The 20,914-nt window shown below is 50.2% G+C and overlaps 1 protein-coding gene across 1 annotated transcript in view; it reads right to left on the reverse strand.

Annotated features, from left to right (window-relative positions):
• Positions 1 to 20,914, reverse strand: part of Pxylp1 (2-phosphoxylose phosphatase 1) — a 62,882-nt gene that overhangs the window by 15,821 nt on the left and 26,147 nt on the right. The window contains exons 2-3 of the mRNA XM_057767507.1: positions 15,334 to 15,465; positions 634 to 792 (exon numbers count right to left, since the gene is read on the reverse strand). Coding sequence (XP_057623490.1) covers positions 634 to 792; positions 15,334 to 15,412 — 238 coding nt within the window. The 5' untranslated portion in view covers positions 15,413 to 15,465. The remainder of the gene's footprint in view (positions 1 to 633; positions 793 to 15,333; positions 15,466 to 20,914) is intronic.

Below are 20,914 nucleotides of genomic sequence, written 5' to 3' on the forward strand. Positions count from 1 at the left end.
GCCCCTGTGCTGGGTGGGAGGGTGATGCTAAAGAACCCCTAAAGGTGGGACAAAGGGACACGAGAGGATTTGGCTTGTCCCAGGACTCCCAAGATAACTGTGAGATGGCTGAAGGTCGGTGAGATGTACACATGATGACGAATGTCTCATTGGCAGAGACTGGGAGAGGCCCACAAAAATCCTAGCAACAGACTTCTGCTTTAAATCCTCCAGGGAACACAGCAGGTCACCATAAATACATCCCACAGCACCTGCTGATACACTGGGGAAAGCGAAACTTGATGGGGACACTATTCCATACTCCTTTACAGCAAGACTCCAGGTCCTGCGGACACGCTAAGTATACTGTAGATTTACACTGAGAAGCTGAGGAGCCAAGGGGACAGCCACCTTCAACACCCTGACTGCCTTGCCCACATCTCACCAGGGACCAGCGACTTCCCCTATACTCAGCAGAGTATGCTAAAACCCAGGAGCCTGTCTTTGGGCACGGGGTAGTGGCTCTGAAGAATATGAGCCCAAGCTGGCCAGCTTTTTATGCCAGCATGATGCTGCTTAGAGAACTTGGTCCCCAGGGCGTCTACTTGCATACTGAGCTCCAAGTCACCGGGACAGGTCATACACCGGGTCTACCTTCCATGCTGTGCTCGGCTACACTCGGAATGTTGCAGTAGAGAAGCGCTTCATACACCGGGTCTACTGTGGGCGGCTCCGTCACCGGGTCCGGCATGATCCTCTTCCGGCTCTTGCTGCCCCCGCCATCCTTGGTTGTAGACACCGGGATGAGGTGGACTGCAAGGAGAGCGGAACAGATGAAGAGGCTGCTGGATCCGCTGCTGCGGCCCAAGGAGGTCTGAATGTCACTGCAAGGAGCCCCTTTTTCAGTCAGGGCAGACCTTAGTGGAACAAGAAGCCAGTCTCCAGGAGTGCACCTGGGACTTCCTGAGTAACGGACACCCCCCTTCCGCGCCCCGCCAGTGTAGGCAAGAACTTACTCCACACTCTCAAGTTCCCGGACTCAATCCCTCTTCTCAGTAAGCTTTTAGCTCCTGTAACTGTATCAAGGGGGGAAATCATTGTCCACTGGCGCCTGCTAAGTGCTCTGTGTGTGTGTGTGTGTGTGTGTGTATGTGTGTGTCACCTGGATGAATAGCACCCGACCACACTCTGCGGTCCCTAGGGCCCTATCTCGGCAATCTGCTCACTAGTCCTCAGGAGAGTCTGACTTGGGCACACATGTGCAGTGAACGGACTCGGTCCCATTTGTCTGCCTAGGCCGGCTCTCCCCCACCATGTGTGGCTCATGCAATATACAATGGTTTGTCTATCTGGCATCCATCTTTCTATCAGTGAGCGCGAGGCCCCATGGGAGGCTGGCTGAGCCGACAGCACTCCTGACCCTTGGCAGGGCAGACATATGGCCAGAACCAGTGAAGGTGGTGACAGGGCAACCATAATCCTTTCCTGTGGGCTAGGAGAGGCTCGCCCCGCTCTTCAAGGGGCAGGTTGGGGCTACCCAGCCATCTATCTGTCTTTCCACGGACAGCCTGTCTCAGCAGTTCCCAGTCCTTGCATGGTAGAGCAATGGTTTTGCAGTTTCACGGTTTCTAGAGATCCCCACACAGTGGCAGTAATAATTTTAGCATCTGTTAGTGGAGGACACACTTGTAAACAGTGAAACTGCAAACCTAGCTAACCTCGAAGAGGCTTACCAGCCACCACAGTAATAATAAAAACTTATTTACTTATTTACTTTTATATACACGCACGTACCCACACAATAGCTGAAACAAACTAATCACTGGTCTCCATCAGCTTACATTCTCCAATTTCTTCTACATAAATATCTAAAAGTTCCCCTGGCCAAACATGTTACCGACAGAGATGAAAGAGAGTGAATACAGGAACAGACAAGTGAGTGATACTCCGAGTACAGAGGAACGCTACAGCTAAAGAGCCAGGGAATGAGACAGACAGAGCCAATCCCAACAGCCAGCTTCAGAAGTCCCCGGAATCCTAACAGTTCCAACACTGAAAGTTCAAAGTCCAAGTATCACCTGGAACTGAAGGCAATCTCTTAGCTGTAAGCTCCTATAAAATAAAAGGTAAGTCACACATTACAATATACAACGGCACAGCCACGGTCCACTGGCAGCTAGGGATGGAGCCTGGCTCCACTGGACCCCAACTGCAGCAGGTTCTCAGTACTGACCCTAAGGCAACATTTTCCTAGGCAGCTGCTCTGAGAAGCAGGGAACCCCCTCAGGATCTCCTCAATGGAGGATCTCTACTGTCAAGATGGAGCCTACAATGGATAAGGACTTGCCCTCAGGACACCTTCCCTGCAGTCCCAGGGCACAGCAAGAGGTTACTCTTGATGGGTGATAATCCCCTTAGCGATTATAGCTGCTTCTCACCACCTGTCTTGTCTACAGCTGTAAACTCCCTCCCTCCCCCACCCAATGGCACATTTTCCATCTTTTCTCCTCCACTTGCTGCTCCCCTCACCACTAAGCTGGATAAAAGCAATGTGCGGTAACCATGACCCAGCCGGACTACTGCCCTGTTTCGAACCTTCCTCTGCCAAACAAGTCACTTGTAAAGTCAACTCTACCAGAGTTCTCAGGACAGGACAGAACATGAATGGCCCCTGTGGTGGTTTGAATAAAAATGGCCCCATAGGCTCCTAGGGACTGGCACTATTGGGAAGTGTGGCCTTGCAGGAGGAAGGGTGTCACTGGGGGAGGGCTTTGAGGTCGCAGAAGCTTAAGCCTGGCCAGTGGTCCACTGACACTTGCTGCTGTCTGAGAATCCAGATGTAGAACTCCCCATCGCCAGCACCACATCTGCCTGCATGCCACAATGCTTCCTGCCATAACCATAATAGACTAAACCTCGGAAACTGTAAGCCAGCCCCAATCAAATGCTTTCCTTTGTAAGAGCTGCCGAGGTCATAGTGTCTCTTCACAGTAACAGAAACAGTAACTAAGACAGTCGTTCCTCCCACCACCACCCCAATCCCAGCAAAAGACAGTTCCTAACTCGGTTTCTCATAGAATCTTTGTTCCCTTTGAATCCACATGAACCGGCCACCACTCTCAACATCCTGTCTGAAGCTCTCTCCAGAATCACACATTAAGAACTGTTATAGTATTCAAGGACTTTTCTAACCCAAACTCTTCCACAAAGCAGTTCCTAAGACTACAGGATCAGATTTATTCCAGCAATATCCCACTTCTCAGTACCAATTTTCTGTATTAGTGACATATCTCATGGCTATGACATAATATCTCAAAGAAGCAATTTACAGAAGGAATAATTTCTCTTGGCTTACAGAGGAGATACATTCCACCATGGCAGAGAAGGTGCTGTGGCAAGAGCAGCAGGCTGGCGGTTCCACAGTCAGGAAACAGGGAACAACAAAGACTTGTACCTATCACCCTCTCTCCTTTTTATTCAGCCAGGATCCCAGCTACTAGAGAATAGCTTCTCACAGACATCCCTGAGATTTGATCCTATGATGATTTCAAATCCTATCATGTTGACAAGATTAACCATAAAACGGTGTATTCAGGCATTTGTTCCCTAAGTGAGAGCCCAGCAACGTATCGGGAGATGTGCCATGACGCCATGGTGCGTTCATCTGGGGGATGGAAGGAACACATGTGAGCAAGTACTTCGTTTTCCTATAAATATCTGTATCAATTTAACATAGATACATTTATAGCAGTCACACATTACATGCATTCTATATGCATAAAACACACACTTATTACTAGTTCTTAATATACATAAACATATTTACAGGCTTTACTAAAACAACAATAAAAAACTTTTGGAGTTGGCCATCCCTCAGTTAAGAATTTGGCTGTAGCTAGAACCTTTGACTTCCCGTGGCTGGGAAATGTTAGAGAGGCCACGGCACAGTTCGGAGCTGGAGCTAATTTATGGTGGCTCCAGAGAATGGAACAAAGCAGATGTCCCACAGTAGCATCTTAATGACTGGCCCTTCTGACTGGGTAGTACCTTCAGTTCTTCGCTTTGTATGGAATCTATCGAATTTCAGCTCCATGGCTAGCTTGTAGCTTGCTTGCTTTGTGGAGGTCAACTGGGGACCCTGGTGGTTGGATCCAAGTGACCCATGCATGACTCAAAGAAGCAGCTGCTTGAAAACCACAGATGAAGATTAGGTCATGATCTAGAAAGATCTTTGCTGCTTCCTCTGGCACTGGGCTCCTTCGCCTTGTCCATTATTCCACTTGCTGAGCTGGCCCTATGCTGTCTGCGACTCTGAACCACCCACAAGGAGCTCTCTGCAGAATCCCCCAGACAGCCGGTAAACACAGCTCTCATGCACGGAGTGTATGTGTGTGGCATCCACTCAACTCCATCCTCACCCCGTCGGCATGTGTGCTGCTCAGAGCCCACCCCCCAGGATGTCTCATTCACGGTCCTGTTTGCTTATACTTCTGCCTACCCCAATTCCTGTTGCTTGAATCTGCAGGAGCTGCCTCCTCCAAGAAGTCCACTCTGAGTTTATAAGGGGTTTCCACATCCCTCTCCCATAAGAGGTCTATCTAGCTTCTGCTGTTAGGGCTGCTTGTACTAGGGGCACCCCAGTTTGCTATTCCACTACGCCAAACGTCTCTTCCATGTTCATGCACCCTAACGGGGCTGGCAGAGGACAGCCCTTTCAGAAATGCTTGCTGAGCTGAAGGTCTGCCCTGAGTCACACACTGCATTTTGATTTGCGTGTCAACGAGTCTTCTGGAGACTCTCAAAGGCTAGAGCAGCCTAAAGAGGGAAGGGCTGAAGACAGGCTTTCCTGGTTCTGAGAGGCTGCTGGGCAGCCGGCTGCTGTGGTCAGTACCTGGCTCAGGACTTGCCTCAGACCTCTGAGATACCTGGTTCAATTGACTCATAAGGGGTGACACAGGGACCCTCTTTGATGAATGCTGGTTGGGGAGCAGGCCTGGAGGGGCAGGACCTTTTGAGGCTGGAGGATGCTACTATCCCTGCATTATGCCACTTGCCACATGAGCTTTTGGGGGCCAGCTCTTCTGTCCTGGGCACAGTGAGTAGAGGGGTGGGCTCAGAGGCTGGGCACTCAAGCTATCTGGAGCCTGGGATCTGAGACAGCACGTACCCCATCAGTCCTTGCCCGTGTCTCACCACCCCCTCCCCAGGACAATTAGAAAGATTGCTGTCCCAAAGTCAGGTGGTGGTGGCGCACGCTTTTAATCCCAGCACTCGGGAGGCAGAGGCAGGTGGACCTCTATGAGTTCGAGGCCATTCTGGTCTACAGAGAGAGTTCCAGGACGATTAGAATGGTTACACAGAAAAACCCTGTGTCAAAAAACAAAACAAAACAAAACAAAAACCCCACTGCTGTCCCAAAGCAGATGATGAAAAGGAGAGAGGTGCCCTGGGGGTGGCATCTGGACCGAGAGTGGACAGACAGACGGAGAAGGACCAGGAGCTCTGCTGTGTAGGTGGAAACACCCTTGCGGCTCAGCATGCACCCTGGGGCTACAGTGCCACTGTGAGGAACACGTGTGACAAAGTAAGTGCTGCCTGACTGCCCAGGCGTGAGCGTTCCCTGCGGTGGGATCAATTAGCTACCTCGTCTCCTCCATCACTACTCATCCTGTCCACACCCCACACTGCTCTCAAAGAAATGACAGAGAACATTTCCTTTCAGGCTTCTGCCCTGGTCCCTGTGGTAGTCTGATTAGGAATGGCTCCAACAGGCTCATAGATTTGAATGCTTGGTCATTAGGGAGAAGCATTACTTGACAGGGATTAGGAGGCGTGGCCTGGCTGGAGTGGGCGTGTCACTGGAGGTGGGCTTTCGTGTTTCAAATGCTAAAGCCAGGCCCAGGGTGTCTGTCTTCCTGCTGCCTGCCAATCAGGATTCCAGATGTAGAGTTCTCAGCTGCCTCTCCAGCACCGTGTCTACCTGCGTGCCACCATGCTTTGACCACACAAATAGTGAACTAAACCTCTGAAGCTGTTAAGCCAGCACCAATTAAATGCTTTTGAAGAGTTGCCGTGGCCATGGTGTCTCTTCACAGCAACAGAAATCCTAACTAAGACAGTGCCCTACTCCCAGAAGCAAACAGCAAACTTCTTAGAAGCAGGATGACAAAATGAACCCCTTCCACATTCCCTCTCTTAACCCAGGCCTCCAGGCTTCACCAGTGGTTGGTGCTCAACCGGCCCTAATCCTGGGCACTGTACCATCAGCCAGGAAGTGTGCCATTGGTGGCGGTGGGGAGGGAGTCAGAGATTACTGGAGGCCACAAGCCCAGCTCTAACTCCTCAGGCTGATGCCTATGCCTCTGTCTACCAGTCACTAGAAAATAAGAAAAGGGGGTGAAAAGCACTTCTATCTGAAGGGAAGGGGTGGGACTTCCCAGTCACGACACCTTCTGTGCCCCCTGATCACTGGTTTGGGAGCAGAGGGAAGGCACAGTGGAGACCACTAGGGAGGAAATGCCGAGATGTGCCGTGAGTGGTCACCACCATCTTCAGACAAATGCTAGCTAACAGGAACCTCGCCCAGCTGCCAGAGCTATGAACTTTTTTGAAGCAAAACCTGCATCCGATGATTACATTTTGACTTTTGTTGATGCTATTTCTGGACCCATAGGATGGAAGAAATGGCCGGAGTCAGAGCTATTAGAACTTCCCAGACAGTCCCTTTGCCAACAGCTCCTGGCTGGCCCACAGTCATGAATAGCTCAGCGGGTACGCTCCAGCCAAGTGTCTGGGACCCACCCACTATTGGGAATCTCTGCCTTGCACAGACTCAAGTCAGGGTCCTTCCTCCAGGGTGCCACGCCAGTGTCTTATGGTGTCCCCACATCAAGGCCTTAACCCCGAGAGGAGGACAAAAATCTGCTGGTCCCTAGCTGCTCTGGTTCGCATCTGAAATGTCCCCACAGGCTCACATTATGAGTATCTGGCTGACGACAATGTTTCAGGAAGGGACCTGACTCTAAGCAGGACTAACAAGACCCCTATCCAGAGAGGACAGGCTGCCCCAGAAGGAAGACAGTGAGGCAGTGGAATCTGGTGACTTTCAGGGCCCAGTTCCCTACCGTCCCCTTAGCATGTATGATCTGCCTGCTCTCCCTCCACTGTACAGACAGCTGGCAGACTAACGTTCCCTGCTGGGAACCACAGGTATCTATCCCAGCGACTACAAACACAACAGGATACAGTGTCACTTCAACTTTATGTCTGGGCTCAGCTGCTCCCCAGGCCACTCTTGTGACTCTACCAACAAGGAATCCATTGAGGCCAAGGTCAGGCTTGCCACCTGCATTTTACCTTCCTAGCAACAGGCCTGCCTTGCCCTCTCTGGGACCTCAACTTGGGCTGGTCACCTCCTCGGGGACCACAGGCAGGTGGGATTCCACTTAAGTATGGCCATGGTTCTTACTGCCTAGAAGCCGCCTGGGCTGGGGAGCGCAAGGGTCCAGAGAGCGAGGAGCCAAACCCAGTCCTGACTCTGGGCAGATATGGCTCCCTTTGTTTGTAAAACGACGTTGACAATACTGACATTAGGAAGGTGGTGAAGGACTTGAGGTCACCTGCGCAAAGACTATGGTAAAGAATCAAGACATGCCATTTCCACATCTGTCCTCCAAATGTTCACTCCCACTCCCTATAAGTTCTTTGAAAAAGACTTACTATTTTGTTTATGTCTAAGTGTATGTGATTGCATGAGTTAATGTCCACCACACACACACAGTGCTCGTGCAGGCCAGAAGGTGTTGGATCCCCTGAAATGGGTGGTTCCAGGTGATTGTGAGCCACTTGAGGCGGGTAAACTTGGGTCCTCAGCAAGAACACTGAGCCTTCTTTCCAGATACCCCCTACCCCCTGCCTTATGATTTTGTAACAGGTGTTCTCTTCAGTGTGGGATCAGGAGGAGACACTGAGACCGGTGGTCCACACTACCCTGGGAGCCCCGTGAGCCAGTCTCCCCGCCCTCAGCCACCTCAGCGCAGCAGCTCTTCTAACTCTTGCAAGTGTTCAGTTCACCCGAGTCAGTACGCCTGTCCTGCTTCTGTAACATGGAGGGAGTCTGCTTGTTTGTCCCGGCAGCCCAGCTAGCTTAACCCGGGTAGAAGTCCCAGTGTCTGTTCTCTGGTGGGTCCATGGCATCTCTCTGATTCTGCTTTCATCCTCCTAGAATTCAGTTCTGTCTTCTCTGCCTACCTAAGTTCTGCCCTATCAGGCCAAGGCAGTTTCTTTATTCGTTAACCAATACAAGCAACACACAGAGGGGACTCCCACATCATGCTTCCACACTGCTCCAGCTTCTCTCTATCTCCTCAAGCACTCTGGAGTTTTCTCTTTCTGCCATCCACCTGCCAAGGAGTAATGATTTGCTCTAACAGCCAGTTCCCACAATTCCCTCAGCACTCCTCAGCCCTCAAAACTATCTTAAATGTCCACACTGTCTCCAAAGGGCTGGTGTGATTGCCCATGGAAACCAGAAGCACAAGGAAGAGCTGCGGTTCTGTCATCTGCTTTTGATCACGTGTGTTCATGCTGGGCTGGGTCTTGTTCTATAGGAGAGCTGGGGAAGGCCAAACCCCCACGTGAAGACTCGGGTGCTCGACTCTATACAGACAAGACTGATCAAACAGTTGAACTCAAGTTCCTTTGGGAGCTATAGCTCCCCCCATTTTTTTTTTTTTTTTTTTTGATTTTCGAGACAGGGTTTTTCCGTAGTTTTTGGTTCCTGTCCTGGAACTAGCTCTTGTAGACCAGGCTGGCCTCGAACTCACAGAGATCCGCCTGTGTCTGCCTCCCGAGTGCTGGGATTAAAGGCGTGCGCCACCACCGTCCAGCCCAGCTCCCTCCATTTTAATGTTGCCTCATCATGAGCCAACCCATGTAGCAATTCAGTAAGAGTCTCTGCTGAGCTGGCTGCTTGCACGAGCCAGTGGACCATGGCAGAGTACAGCTCACCGGGCTGGGGAGGCAGCAAGTCCTATCCGCCTTGAGGCCATTTATAAGCCATCTGCCTTGACTTCTTCCCCCAGCATTTGCCACAAGGACCTAAGTTTCTCAAGTGCTAGAGTGTGAGGGGTCCCTCAGTGGACCTAGATTGAGTCCCACTTAAAGCCTTGGGGACAGGTTCAGAAACTACATTCCTGAGGGGAACACAGGTTCCTCTCACTGTGGCTCCTACCCACTGTGATGTGAACACCAAAGACCCCAAGTCACAATGGAAGCTAGTAATTACAGAGAGGGCCAGCTGGGCGTGGAAAGAACTATGAAAAAGACCTGGCCCCCTCACTTCTTGTGTCCTGGGTCCCCTCCGCCCCCAAGTCTGAGCACCCGAGGATAACCTGTAGGAGCTGCTTGTCTCCTTCCACCATGCAGGTTCTGGGAATCAAACTCAGGTTGTCTCTGTAGCAAGAACTTTATCTACTGAGCCACCCTGCCTGCTGGACTCCTTGCTCCCTGAAGTCATCCACCTCTAACCCTTGGCCATGGAAACACACAAGGGTCTTCCAAACACCCCAGTTCACATACACTGCTACAGTTCATGTCTTCCTTCATAGAATGCACAGCAGACAAAGAACAGAAGGTGGTCTAGTCCCAGGCTGGGGACAGGCTCCGTCCGGGCTGCTCTGTAGCCAAGGGGTTTACTCTCAGTTACCTTTATCCTAGACCTGCCATTATTGTGGTCAGGAAGATTACGTATGTCATACAGAGATCGCCATGGAATTGACGCTGCACACACCAACAGCTGTCTCTCACTGCTCCTTCCTCAGCTCCTCTGTGTAGAGGCCGCTGGAGGTCACCCAATGTTGTTATTCTCCAAGGCACTCCAGGGCAGGGACAGAGTATGGGATCTGGAGACTATAGGAAGAATGCTGGCTTCGCTGACAAAAAGGTGCCAACACAACCACGCCATACACACATTCTACCTGCTTCACGGAGCTGCTGAAGCTTGGGACCCCTAGTGTGTCCACCTGAGACCTCCTGACGGCTACCTCCTTCCCTGGCTTCTGAACAGCTCCCGTCTGAGCACCCCCTCTCCCCCTCCAGGTGAAGCTGTATCGTCATCATTCTCTCTTCTGGCTCTGCAGGATCTGTTTTTTTTTGGTTGGGGAGGGGACAGGGGGCCTACCCTTTCTTTTCCCAGGGAAAACACAGCTGTAGCGGAGACCGAGCAGGACGGAGCCAGAGGTCTCAGATGCCAGGGAAAATGACTTTTCAAACAAGAGCTGAAAGTTTATGTGAAACTGGTAAATAATTTTTAAAACCTGAAAACATTGGCTGGGCCAAAGCAAACAAGTTTACAGCCTCTACACGATCAGGTTCCTCCCAGCCCAGACTGCATGATGGTGAACACAAAGCCACAAACAGTGGCTGCAGACTCGGTCTTTCCTAGGCCTTCGACCAAGATCCACTTTGGGCTGGGCACTGCAATCATGCAGCCCTCATGCGCTTCTAGGCACCCTGTGCACCACGCTCACCCCACTTCCCTTTCCTGAGCTCTGCACACTTCTTGTTCTGAGCAATCCTCCTGCCTCCCCTCTGTCTGGATATTTCATTTCCCTCAGCTGGTATCTTCCTCTCTAATGGAGTCCTGCAGGAGACCTCTGAATGAACATACGGATGGACGAAGTATCTAGTGACTACCCCAGCAGACTCTGGGTTTCAAGGTAGGATCACTCTGCCCCATTCCACCCCCCATGTAGTTATAAAGACCCATGCACATGGTGACACTCCGGGGTTTGCGTCTTCCTTTCAGGGCTAACGCCCGCCTCTGAGCCTCCCCCAGTCTTTGACTGCGTAAGTGAAGCAGCCTGAGTTGCATCACCCGGTGTCACCCTCCCACCAGCTCACACTATACGTGAGACACACCCGGGTGCTGGCTCTCAACACAGATCCTGGGCTCTGCTCCCACCGAGAGTCAGATTCTGAAGGGAGAGCCGCAACATTTCTGTTTGCTTGTTTGGGAATGTGCGTTTTAAACACGATCCCAAGGCAATGCTGACCCTTGCACTTGGATGTCCACATTCTGGAGAAAACAGAAGTGGGCTCTGCCCTCTCCAATATGCTAATTGCATGGTGGCGTCTCTGCTGCTGGGGCTCCCTTCTGCTCTGCCTCTGCACAGCTTCCATCTGCCAGGGACACTCTTCTCTAGTGTCCTCCCCAGACAACTCCTAGTCTCCCTCAAGCATGACCTCAGATGTCCCCTGTCCTACTCTTCCTCAAGCATGACCTCAGATGATCCCTGACTGGACAGGGTTCCTCTCTTCTATCCTGCCATACCACTCTGCCATACATACATGATCTTAATTCATTGAACACACGTCAGGATTGCCATGTGCCAAGCGCTGTACTATGTGCTATAGAGTCCTCACCAACTCTATCACGTTCTCTACTTCACTGAGGGGAAACTGAGGCACGGAGACGGCACGCAGCTTCTCTGAGTGTAGAAAGCGGGTCAGTGGCAGGCTGGGTTTGGTCTGCAGTCAGGCTCCAGCATCCATGCTCCATCCACTCCACCACGTCCCACCCCTTGCCTGCCCAGCATTCCGAGTCTCTGCTCATGAAGACTCCTCCACTGGTCAGAGGGGCCTGTGGCTCCCGAGGGACTCAACTCCCAGGCCAGTGACAAAGCAGGAGTATTAGCTAAAGAACAAAACTGCACATACTGCCAGCACTGGATCAACAAGGAAAGATAAAATTAATAAAACTTTAGCGTTTGAAGATATAAAATGTGATTGGGCCCAATGACTTGCCTGACACTGTCCTCTTTAGAGAGTGACCTTCCAGAGTGTGCCAACTCCTGGGGGGAGAACACACACCCTGACATAACCCTCAATCTTCAGCAGCCCCACTTCCTGCCCAATGCAAATGCATCTCTGTGTCCATCAGGTCACACAGAGCAGGCCAACGCCTCCTGCAGGAAGGACACGTCAGACTCTGAATACAACACTAGCTTTTACTACTGTAGATGAACTCTGCTGCGGCCAACTGAGGCTCCGTCCAAGAGGATGCCTCCCTGATACGAGTGCCATAAACACCACATAGATTCACTGTCAGCCAACGGACTCTGAGTAAAAGCAAATAAATGGATGGGAAATCCCAAGCTTTCTTTCACTAAATAGCTGAAGTAACAAGCTCTGCCTGCCTTCTGGGATGCTAGTACACCATGAGAGTACACGCTGGCACGGCTCTGGTTTGCGTACAGACTTACGGTCAGTCAGACTTCTGTGGGCCAAGGGTTTTCCCAAAAGCTCTCAGCTCTCAATCAATCTTGCAAAACCATAACAATCAGCTCCATTTTACAGAAGAAACAGCAGCTGCCATGAGACAGGGCTTTCCCAAAATCTATACTCTCGTACCAACTTTGCAAAGGAGAGACTGGTAACGAAGAGGCTTGCACCAGCCAAGAAGTTTCCACAAGTGTCTATTCTCATGCCAACCTTGAAGAATTATGATGATTAATTCTCTGATGAAGGGAGGTGCAGAAGAGCCAGCTGCTTAATGAGAAAGCTACCATTCGAATCAAGGCCACAGTTTCAGAGTCTGTGTGTGCCTGCCACACCGCCATTTGGGGAAGGAGAAGACCGAGAGTGAGCACAAAACACAGACTGAAGAAACGCTGCAGAGGGGAAACGGGAGATTATAAATGGGCATAAAAAGCAGAAACGACTCAGATGTCTTCAGATCTGAACAGTCTTTCCATGTTGTAACAAAGAATCCTTGAATTCGAGAAGCTATTTTCCTACTATACACATTTCAAAACTAAGGAACTGAAATATGTATATGTATGTCTATGTATATATGTATATATATATATATATATATATATATATATATATATATATATGAGAAATAATTTCACTAAGGACCTTCAACGCACACAAGCCATTAGTGTTATCACAGACAGAAGCTATGAACGGTACTCTATGCTGTCCGGGTCCTTCCCCTTTTACTCTGTCTCCACAACACCGAGCACAGCAAGCACTTCACAGACACATGCAACTTGACTCCTCATGTCCTCTGCCTACGGGAAGACATGCTTGTTTAAACAATCCCATGTCTCACTCCTAACCTGCGTCAAAATGTTTCCATATCCAAAATATCAACAGGAATTTGATATACGGGCAAGATATAACAAGATACACAGTAGTTTCAGAAAATGAAACCATACTTTTTACATAAAGAACACACACACACACATAAACTATATTGCCAGCATGGTATTCAAAAAATTTGTCAAAAGGAACAGTAAAGAAAAGCATGTATATTTTAGGGTAAGAACAAAGCATGAGTCCATCTTTGTTTTGTGACTCAAAGTTTCTTACACTATAATACTAAGCAATTAATAAAGCAATCAAATAAATGAAGCAACCAAGTATCATTTCTCTGAAGACAGGCAGGTTCCAAAGCTGCAGATTACCTAGGAGGAGGAGGGCAGCACGGACGTCCATCTCTCAGGCTTTCTGCACTGCAAGGTACTCCAGAGTGAAGAGCTCGGGTCTAGCCAGGCCAAATTAGTCTGCAAAATTTTCCTTTAAAAAGTGTGGCTGAAAAGCGGCCTCCTAACAGACGAACATTCACAAGTGTGGTACAGGCAAGACACACAGGGCCATTCAGAGCCACACACGCCAGCTCATGCGAGAGACGCCTGAGGAACACAAGGGAGCCACATTTACCTCTCAGAGCCCGCCCAGGGCTCAGGCTAGAACTCCAGGCTGACTGCAGGTCCCTCCTCCTCCACCGAACGGTGGAAAATTTCCAATGAAAAACTACAAACAACGAAACCACTGAAAGCCAGACCCCACTTATTGGAAGGTTTCTATTTTTGCAGGTCATTAGCCATCTGGAGTACTTCTGCACGTCTCTGGTCACCTTCTCTTGACCACTTCCAATATTGGAAGGATGAAATAAGTATTTTGGGGCCTCTTCACTGTTAGAGTGGCCTGTCATGTGCACAGGGGTGAGCCTATACCACCCTGTGGTAAATCAGGCAAGCCTCAAAGCTTTCTTTCTTCAAACCACCCACTCCTGATGCCAAGTCTCCCACATTCCTCTGCACTCCCCACATCCCACTCACTGAGCCACCTGTTCCTATTTCTGTCACTCAAAGTGAAACAGAAATGCCACCTCCCCGCAGAGCTCCCACCCATCAGGGTGAGGTGGGAAAACAGAGAAGCCAGATGACAGCAAACACAGTTCTCAGCATTGTACCAGCGCCTCCTCAGTTTCCAGCACACGGAACCCAAAGGAAGAGGAGATGCTTCCAGAATAGTCCCAGACTCATTCATTCAATAGACGTTCAAGAGACGCCCACTCTGCTCCGGGTATGTGGGTGCCTGAGACACACAGGGGAAGGGCACAGTGAGGCTTCGTGACTAGGGAAAGGGAGCTGGCTCGTAGAATCCTGATGTACATCACAAAAGCATCGAACCCTTGCAGCAATGGAGGGTATCTAGAGGAAAGAAAGCATGGGCTAAAAGGATGGAAGGAGATGGGGGAAGAGCTGGTCCATGCAGGGTGGCAGGGGTGAGCTCAGGGAAAGGCTGGTTCCTTGGAGAAAGCCAAGCAGAGGGGGGACACGGGACAGTAGGTCACCTCTGAAGGGCTGCAATCAATGAGAAACTGAGGCAGGATTTGAGTTCCAGCATAGCCCTTCTCATGGCAAGTGTGGGGAGCACAGATTTGGGGTACAGTGTGAGCATAAGGATTCAGAGGAAGATGATGAATTGGGGAGGCTCACAGATGAGCTTCACCAGAGAGTCCTTACCTTGCTACCTGGGACGTCCAGTGAGCAGCCTCTGCCACCCAGGGGCCAGGTTTCATACTAGCAACTTAATTTCCCCACCCTATCCTGAGCTACCCCAGCCCCATTAACGACTGAACATAAAATGGCCACTTAAGTCTTCAAGGAACAGAAGGTCAAATGCCTCTGCCCAGCATGAGAAATCAAGATGGACCCTCTGGACCTTGGGGATGGATGTCAATGAGAATAAGCAAGCAGTTTGGGAACGTATGTAGAAGTTCAAAGAACATACGGCGAGGCTGGCTGTGAGTGTGGTGGCACAGACCTTGGAGGCTAAGGAAGGAGGATCACTAAATTGAGGCTAGTTTGGGCTACAGAGTGAGACCTGAACTCAAAGGAAGAAAAGAAGCCAGTTTAGGATTCCTGCTTCCAACCATTCACCATGACTACCGATAATGAAAAAGCCCCGGGGTTTCCCTGCTGCCTAGAAACCCAGGCCCTTAGTCTCCCAGCAAAGCCGTCTACCCTCCTGCAGCCCACAAGTCCCCTCTGTACTCACAGAACTGCAGGCTGAGGCTCAGGAAGGCCAGCAGCCCAGCCAGGGCCAGCAGCACCAAGAAGCGATTACGGTAAAGCATTATTGTCTGTTCTACTTGCTCTTCATGGCTTCACCTCCAACCCGGAACCTGTCCTGTGGAGAAAACAAAAGCAAGGAACAATGTTCAAGGAGAAAGAGAAGTCCATCCTCTGGTGAGGCCTGGATCCCAACTGGAGAACAACCACTTGCTCTGGAAGTCACTGTTCCCAGAGAAGCCCAAGTGAGAACACGAGAGTCTGCTAGCACACCCCTCACCTGCCGTCATTGGGCGAGGAGAATGTTTATAGACGCCGGTCCAGAGAAGCGCAAAGAACGTTCATGGAGCATGCACAATGCCGCAGATAGCAAACCCTGCACAAGGACCAGCTCACCCCAGCATCGCCTCAAACCTTTCAATCTTCAACTTTTTGGTGAACCGTCTGCCAAGATGACCTTGACATTGCATCAAAATTTGGACATCAGCCACTGCAATGTGTCCCACAGCACTGCTCTCAGGGATGCTGTCTGCTTCTGTACAAACAGCCCCACCAATCAATGAGTCACAGGAATGGTCACTCCAGGCCACCGAGTCTCTCAGCTACGGCTCCCCCTCCCCGATTCTAATTTCTTCAAACATTAGAACTGTGCAATAGAACTTTTACTTTCTTAGTATTAAGATCCTTAATTTTCCACCCATGAAAAAAAAGGGTACTGTAATTTTATTCTATCAGCCTCACATGAGAGTTTTATTTATTATTGGGGGGGGGGGCGTAGTGCATGTGTCATATGGCACCTGTGCAGGTCAAAGATCAACTTTGTGAGGTCAGTTCTTTCCTTCCACATGGATCCTGAGAACTGAACTTGGGCCACCAGGCTTGCCTTTACCTGCTGAGCCATCTCACCGCCATATTGGATTTATTTCCTGGTTCTCCCTGGGGTTTTAAGTGGAACTTGTGATGGGGGAAGGTCATTGGTTAATTAAAAAAGAAACTGCTTGGCCCTCATAGGTTAGAACATAGGTGGGTGGAGTAAACAGAACAGAATGCTGGGAGGAAGAGGAAGTGAGCTCAGATGCAGTGGCCATGCTCCCCTCTCCCAGGCAGATGCCATGAAGCAAGCTGCCAGGTCAGACATGCTGAATCTTTTCCGGTAAGACTGATGCTACACAGATTATTAGAGATGGGTTGATCGGGATATGAGAATTAGCCTGTAAGGGCTAGAGTTAATGGGCCAAGCAGTGTTTAAATGAATACAGTTTGTGTGTTGTTATTTCAGGGCATAAGCTAGCCAGGCGACCAGGAGCTGGGGCGGCAGGAACACAGCCTGCAGCTCCTACAACAAACTTGGAAAACATATTTTCCTTAGAAAACATTCTTAAGATGATAACAAATATGTCATGTGGTGGTGACAGCGGTGCACGCCTTTAATCCCGGCACTCAGGAGTCAGAGCAGGCAGATCTCTGTGAGTTTGAGGCCAGCCTTGGTCTACAGAGTGAGTACCAGGACAGCCAGAGCTACACAGAGAAACCCTGTCTTGAAAAACAAAAACCAAACAAATAAAAAAAGATTATAACAAGATTGTAACAGCTGTTACAAGCCCGAGTCTTTACCCACTTCAAATTCAATCTCCCACGGAGCCTGGATAGACAAAGTCAGGTAGAAGCGCACTTGGTAATGTGAAGAAGGCATGACTGAGTACCAGTCTGTACTGACGCACTGAAGAGCCATCAGCTTCTCGCTGGGGTGAGGGAGGTGTGTGGCATGTGGACTGTTAAATAAGCTACTTTATGAAGAAAAGGATCTGCTGGGAGCGAGGCAGGAGCCAGAGCCTGCAGCCCTTGCTCCGGATCCTCTCCCCGCATGTGGTCCTGCACCCCTTGCTCCTGATCCTCTCCCCGCATGCGGTCCTGCACCCTTTGCTCCGGATCGTCTCCCCACACACAGTCCTTGCTCCTGATCCTCCCCCCGCAGTCCTGCACCTCTCCTTTAGGAAGGAACCTATCCAAATGTTGTTTACCAAGGGGGTACCTTTTTCTAAAAGACAAATGAAAACACTCTACCGTCTCACAGCAGAGTGGACCACCAGCACTCTTCCGTGGGAACCTCCCTGGTGGCCCCCTGCTGGGCAGCAGTCAACCTTCATCCATTCTTCCAGCTAGGGACTCCTATCTGCTCACAACCATCCATTTCCAGAGGCTTTGATTCAGCCAGCGCCGGGCAAGCTGGTGTCATGTGTGCCCCAACTGTGACCTCGTTCACACACTGCTAGGTTGGTGTGTGCATTTCTGCTGCACAGACAGGAAACTGAAGCTTGTGAGTGCGAAGTTACTAAGTGGTAGTGGCAGGGTGTGAGGGGAGGTGTCCGCGGCTCTCGTGTTCTCTCTCGTGGGTGCAGAGTCTTCTTCAACATTACATACTGACTCTAGTCAAAGTTACTGAGAGCACAGACCAAACTCACTCTTGGCAGGTCAGAACTTCCTACAGCTGCCTTCCTTCTGTGGCCACAGGTCTCAGAGCCCCTTAGTGCCCAGTCTTTCCTGATTGGCTTTATTCTATCAATAACCTAATAAAATGATTCTGAGTGGGTTTGTTTGGTTGGTTTTTTTTTTTTTGTTGTTGTTGTTGTTGTTATTGTTGTTGTTGTTGTTTTTAAATATCACCATGTAGCCCAGGCTAACCTCAAACTTGCAATCCACTTCCTTCATTCTCCTGGGTAATAGGATGGATGACTCCACTCAAACCTTGGGGATCCTTTCAATTTAGGGAAGGGAGGCAACTAAAGATTGTGGAATGGGAAGTAAGGCTTAGAGAAAATTTTGGTATCGCTGTACTCTCAAGTGAACTGTGTCTTTTCTTCATGGTCTCTTCCACCATCTTCTTTTGTGGCTGATGCCAACTTTGTGGATTCTCCTCTATGGGGAGAATTTTCCTCATGAGGCCGTCTTCTAGAGCTTCTGCCGGGGAGGCGGCACCGGGGTCTTCCCAAGCTTTACTGTCAGAAGGGTCCTTATGGGCCTGACTGCCTGATGATGCCGACAGCAGCCTGCTGCAGAGAAAGGGCAAGGGGCTGTGGGGTTAGACACGTGACGAGCTTGGGGACTGATGCCAATTACTCAACCTTGCGGAGGCAGTTTCTCCTGTGGAAACTAACTGCCTTAGGGGATTGTGTGGACCGAAATCACGGCTAAGTGCGAACCCTGGCGTGCAGGAGACATTCTAGAGAACATGGCTGTTGTAGCCTCTCGCCTACTCTGTGACTGATTCCTTCCTCTAGGGCAATTCAGTTTAGGATGGAGTTTCTTGACTCATTTTTTGGTTCCTGTTGGATAGGTGAATATGGTTTTCTCTTCAGCTCTGCTTCAAATCTGGTCTTCGGTCTCTCGCTCCGGGCCTGTGCTGGCCCAGGGAAATTGTCCTTGATTCTTGGGCCCAGGTAGCACCTCTTGCTCCAGCCCCTCCCAGCCTCTGCCTTTTGGTTACCCTGTGTTCACACGCAGGATGCAATGGCTTTCTCCGGCTTCTGGGCTCCATCTGGCCCTTCATTAACTTTCTGCCTCCAGTCCCTTGGTGGATTTCCCAGAAGAGGCTGCTAGAATGGCTGCAGAGATTGTACGGCTTTCCTTGACATGGGCTCTTCCTAAGGAGTTCACCACAGTGTGGCTCAGAGCTGTCTTCAGGTAGCGGCAATCATTACCTGCTGAGCTAACCCCAGGTTTGCTGCATGAAGCGTTTCTGACAGTAACGGCTTCCAATTCATACTTTTTCTGTATCCACAGACTAACGTAACAAGCTCTCACACTGACTCCCGATTTAACCAAGAGATCTGTTTTGGCTAATGGGAAAATAGCAGAAGGGTTGCATGTAGGGGCCTGAAATGCACCGGGGCGGAACTATGAGAGGACTTACAGGCTTGTTTGCTAGAGGATGAGAAACCACGTGGATCCATTGAAAACAGACCCTACTGGGGCTTTCTCCAAACAATCCATCTGCCAATAATAACACACGAGTGAGGGTACCCTAGACCACTCAGCTCCCCCAAGCCTGGACACTTCTCAGCGGAGCTGGTCCAGACCAGAGGAAACTCGGCCAAACCATTCACTCACACACGAGTATCACAACTGCTGCTTTAAGGCAGTAGATGTTGAGAACTTGATACAAAGCAAAACTGACAGAAAAGAGAAAAAAAATCTTGCATCTTTACCAGAAAGCACAAACCAGGATCTGCACCCCACAATGCCATTCCGTCTTGTCCATATTCTTGAATTGCTCAATGCTTTGAGAAAGGGGCTATGTTTAGGCTCAGAGGTAAAACAGAGGGAATGCTGGGTTAGCCAGCATCTGAGCTCACGGAACCGCCCTGCAGCTTCCAATCTCCGGGCTGCTGTCATTTCTGCCTATCCTGACTTTTCAGTGGGAACACTCTATTTCTCTTCCATCCCCTCGGTGTCTGTGTCCTATCCGACTCCCTAGCGAGCTTAAATTTCCACCTGTGCTGGGCCACATCCTCAAGCTGCGCACACAGCCCAGCTCAAGGGGGACTAAACCATGAAGTGGACACATGGCATCTTCTGGGATCCACTTGAGTAGAAGACATGGGGATGGAGACCATGCTTTGTTCTTACTTTTAAAAACAGCTAAATAATGTTGGCAGAACCCAAAATCTGCAGGAATTTAAAAGACACTGGTTTACAACTGAAGCTAAGAGGCCAAAGGGTCAGTGTGTACTTGCTGATGGAAAATGGCGGCAGCACAGTCTGTCACTGTAGGTATTCCCTGCCGGGGACACTCCTTCAGTGGACGGGAGGCCTAACTGAGTGGACAGCATGAGGCTCCAGAGGGCCATAGATCATCCCCAGCTTGGCTGTTTATTTTCTACAGACTCCCAAGACAAGAGACCGACTTTATTTCTAGGAGTCATGAGACCATGACTTCAGTAAGCCTGGGGATAAGAATGTGAGCGAGGAGACGTGGTGAGTAGTGCCCTCTGCAGAAGCCAGAGCCGTTGGCGCATGGCAGAGATGCACTACATCTTACTCTTCAGCTCCAGTGCGGTCACACTGACACCGTGCCTACCCAGACCCAGAGACTCCGGTGCAGCCATACCGACACCGTGCCTACCCAGACCCAGAAACTCCGGTGCAGCCATACTGACACCGTGCCTACCCAGACCCAGAGACTCCGGTGCAGTCACACTGACACTGTGCCTAACTAGACCCAGAGATTCACTCTTTCTCCAGAACTGTTGCGCCTGTTTCATGCTGTGTTTTCTTCCTCAAATCCTGGCCGCTCCCCTATTCACTGGCCAGGGTAGGCAGCCAAATCTGTAGCCACATTCATGGTGAGACTTCAGCTCAACTGCTGTGTCCAGCCTCACCCAAGGATTTCCATCCTGGAACATACGCCTCAGCTAGTAAGTTCCCACAGCAGAAATCCAAAGATTACCATGTATGGCCATGGTTTAGCTCTGTAGTCCAGGATGCAACCTTGATTATCCAGACTTCTCTTCCCCTTTTGCCATGCCAGCCAAGAGGTTAAGAGAGGCACTTAGTAAGTCATGCTGTCC

The sequence above is a fragment of the Chionomys nivalis genome, chromosome 4 (assembly GCF_950005125.1).
Source record: "Chionomys nivalis chromosome 4, mChiNiv1.1, whole genome shotgun sequence".
In the NCBI taxonomy this organism is placed as follows: domain Eukaryota; kingdom Metazoa; phylum Chordata; class Mammalia; order Rodentia; family Cricetidae; genus Chionomys; species Chionomys nivalis.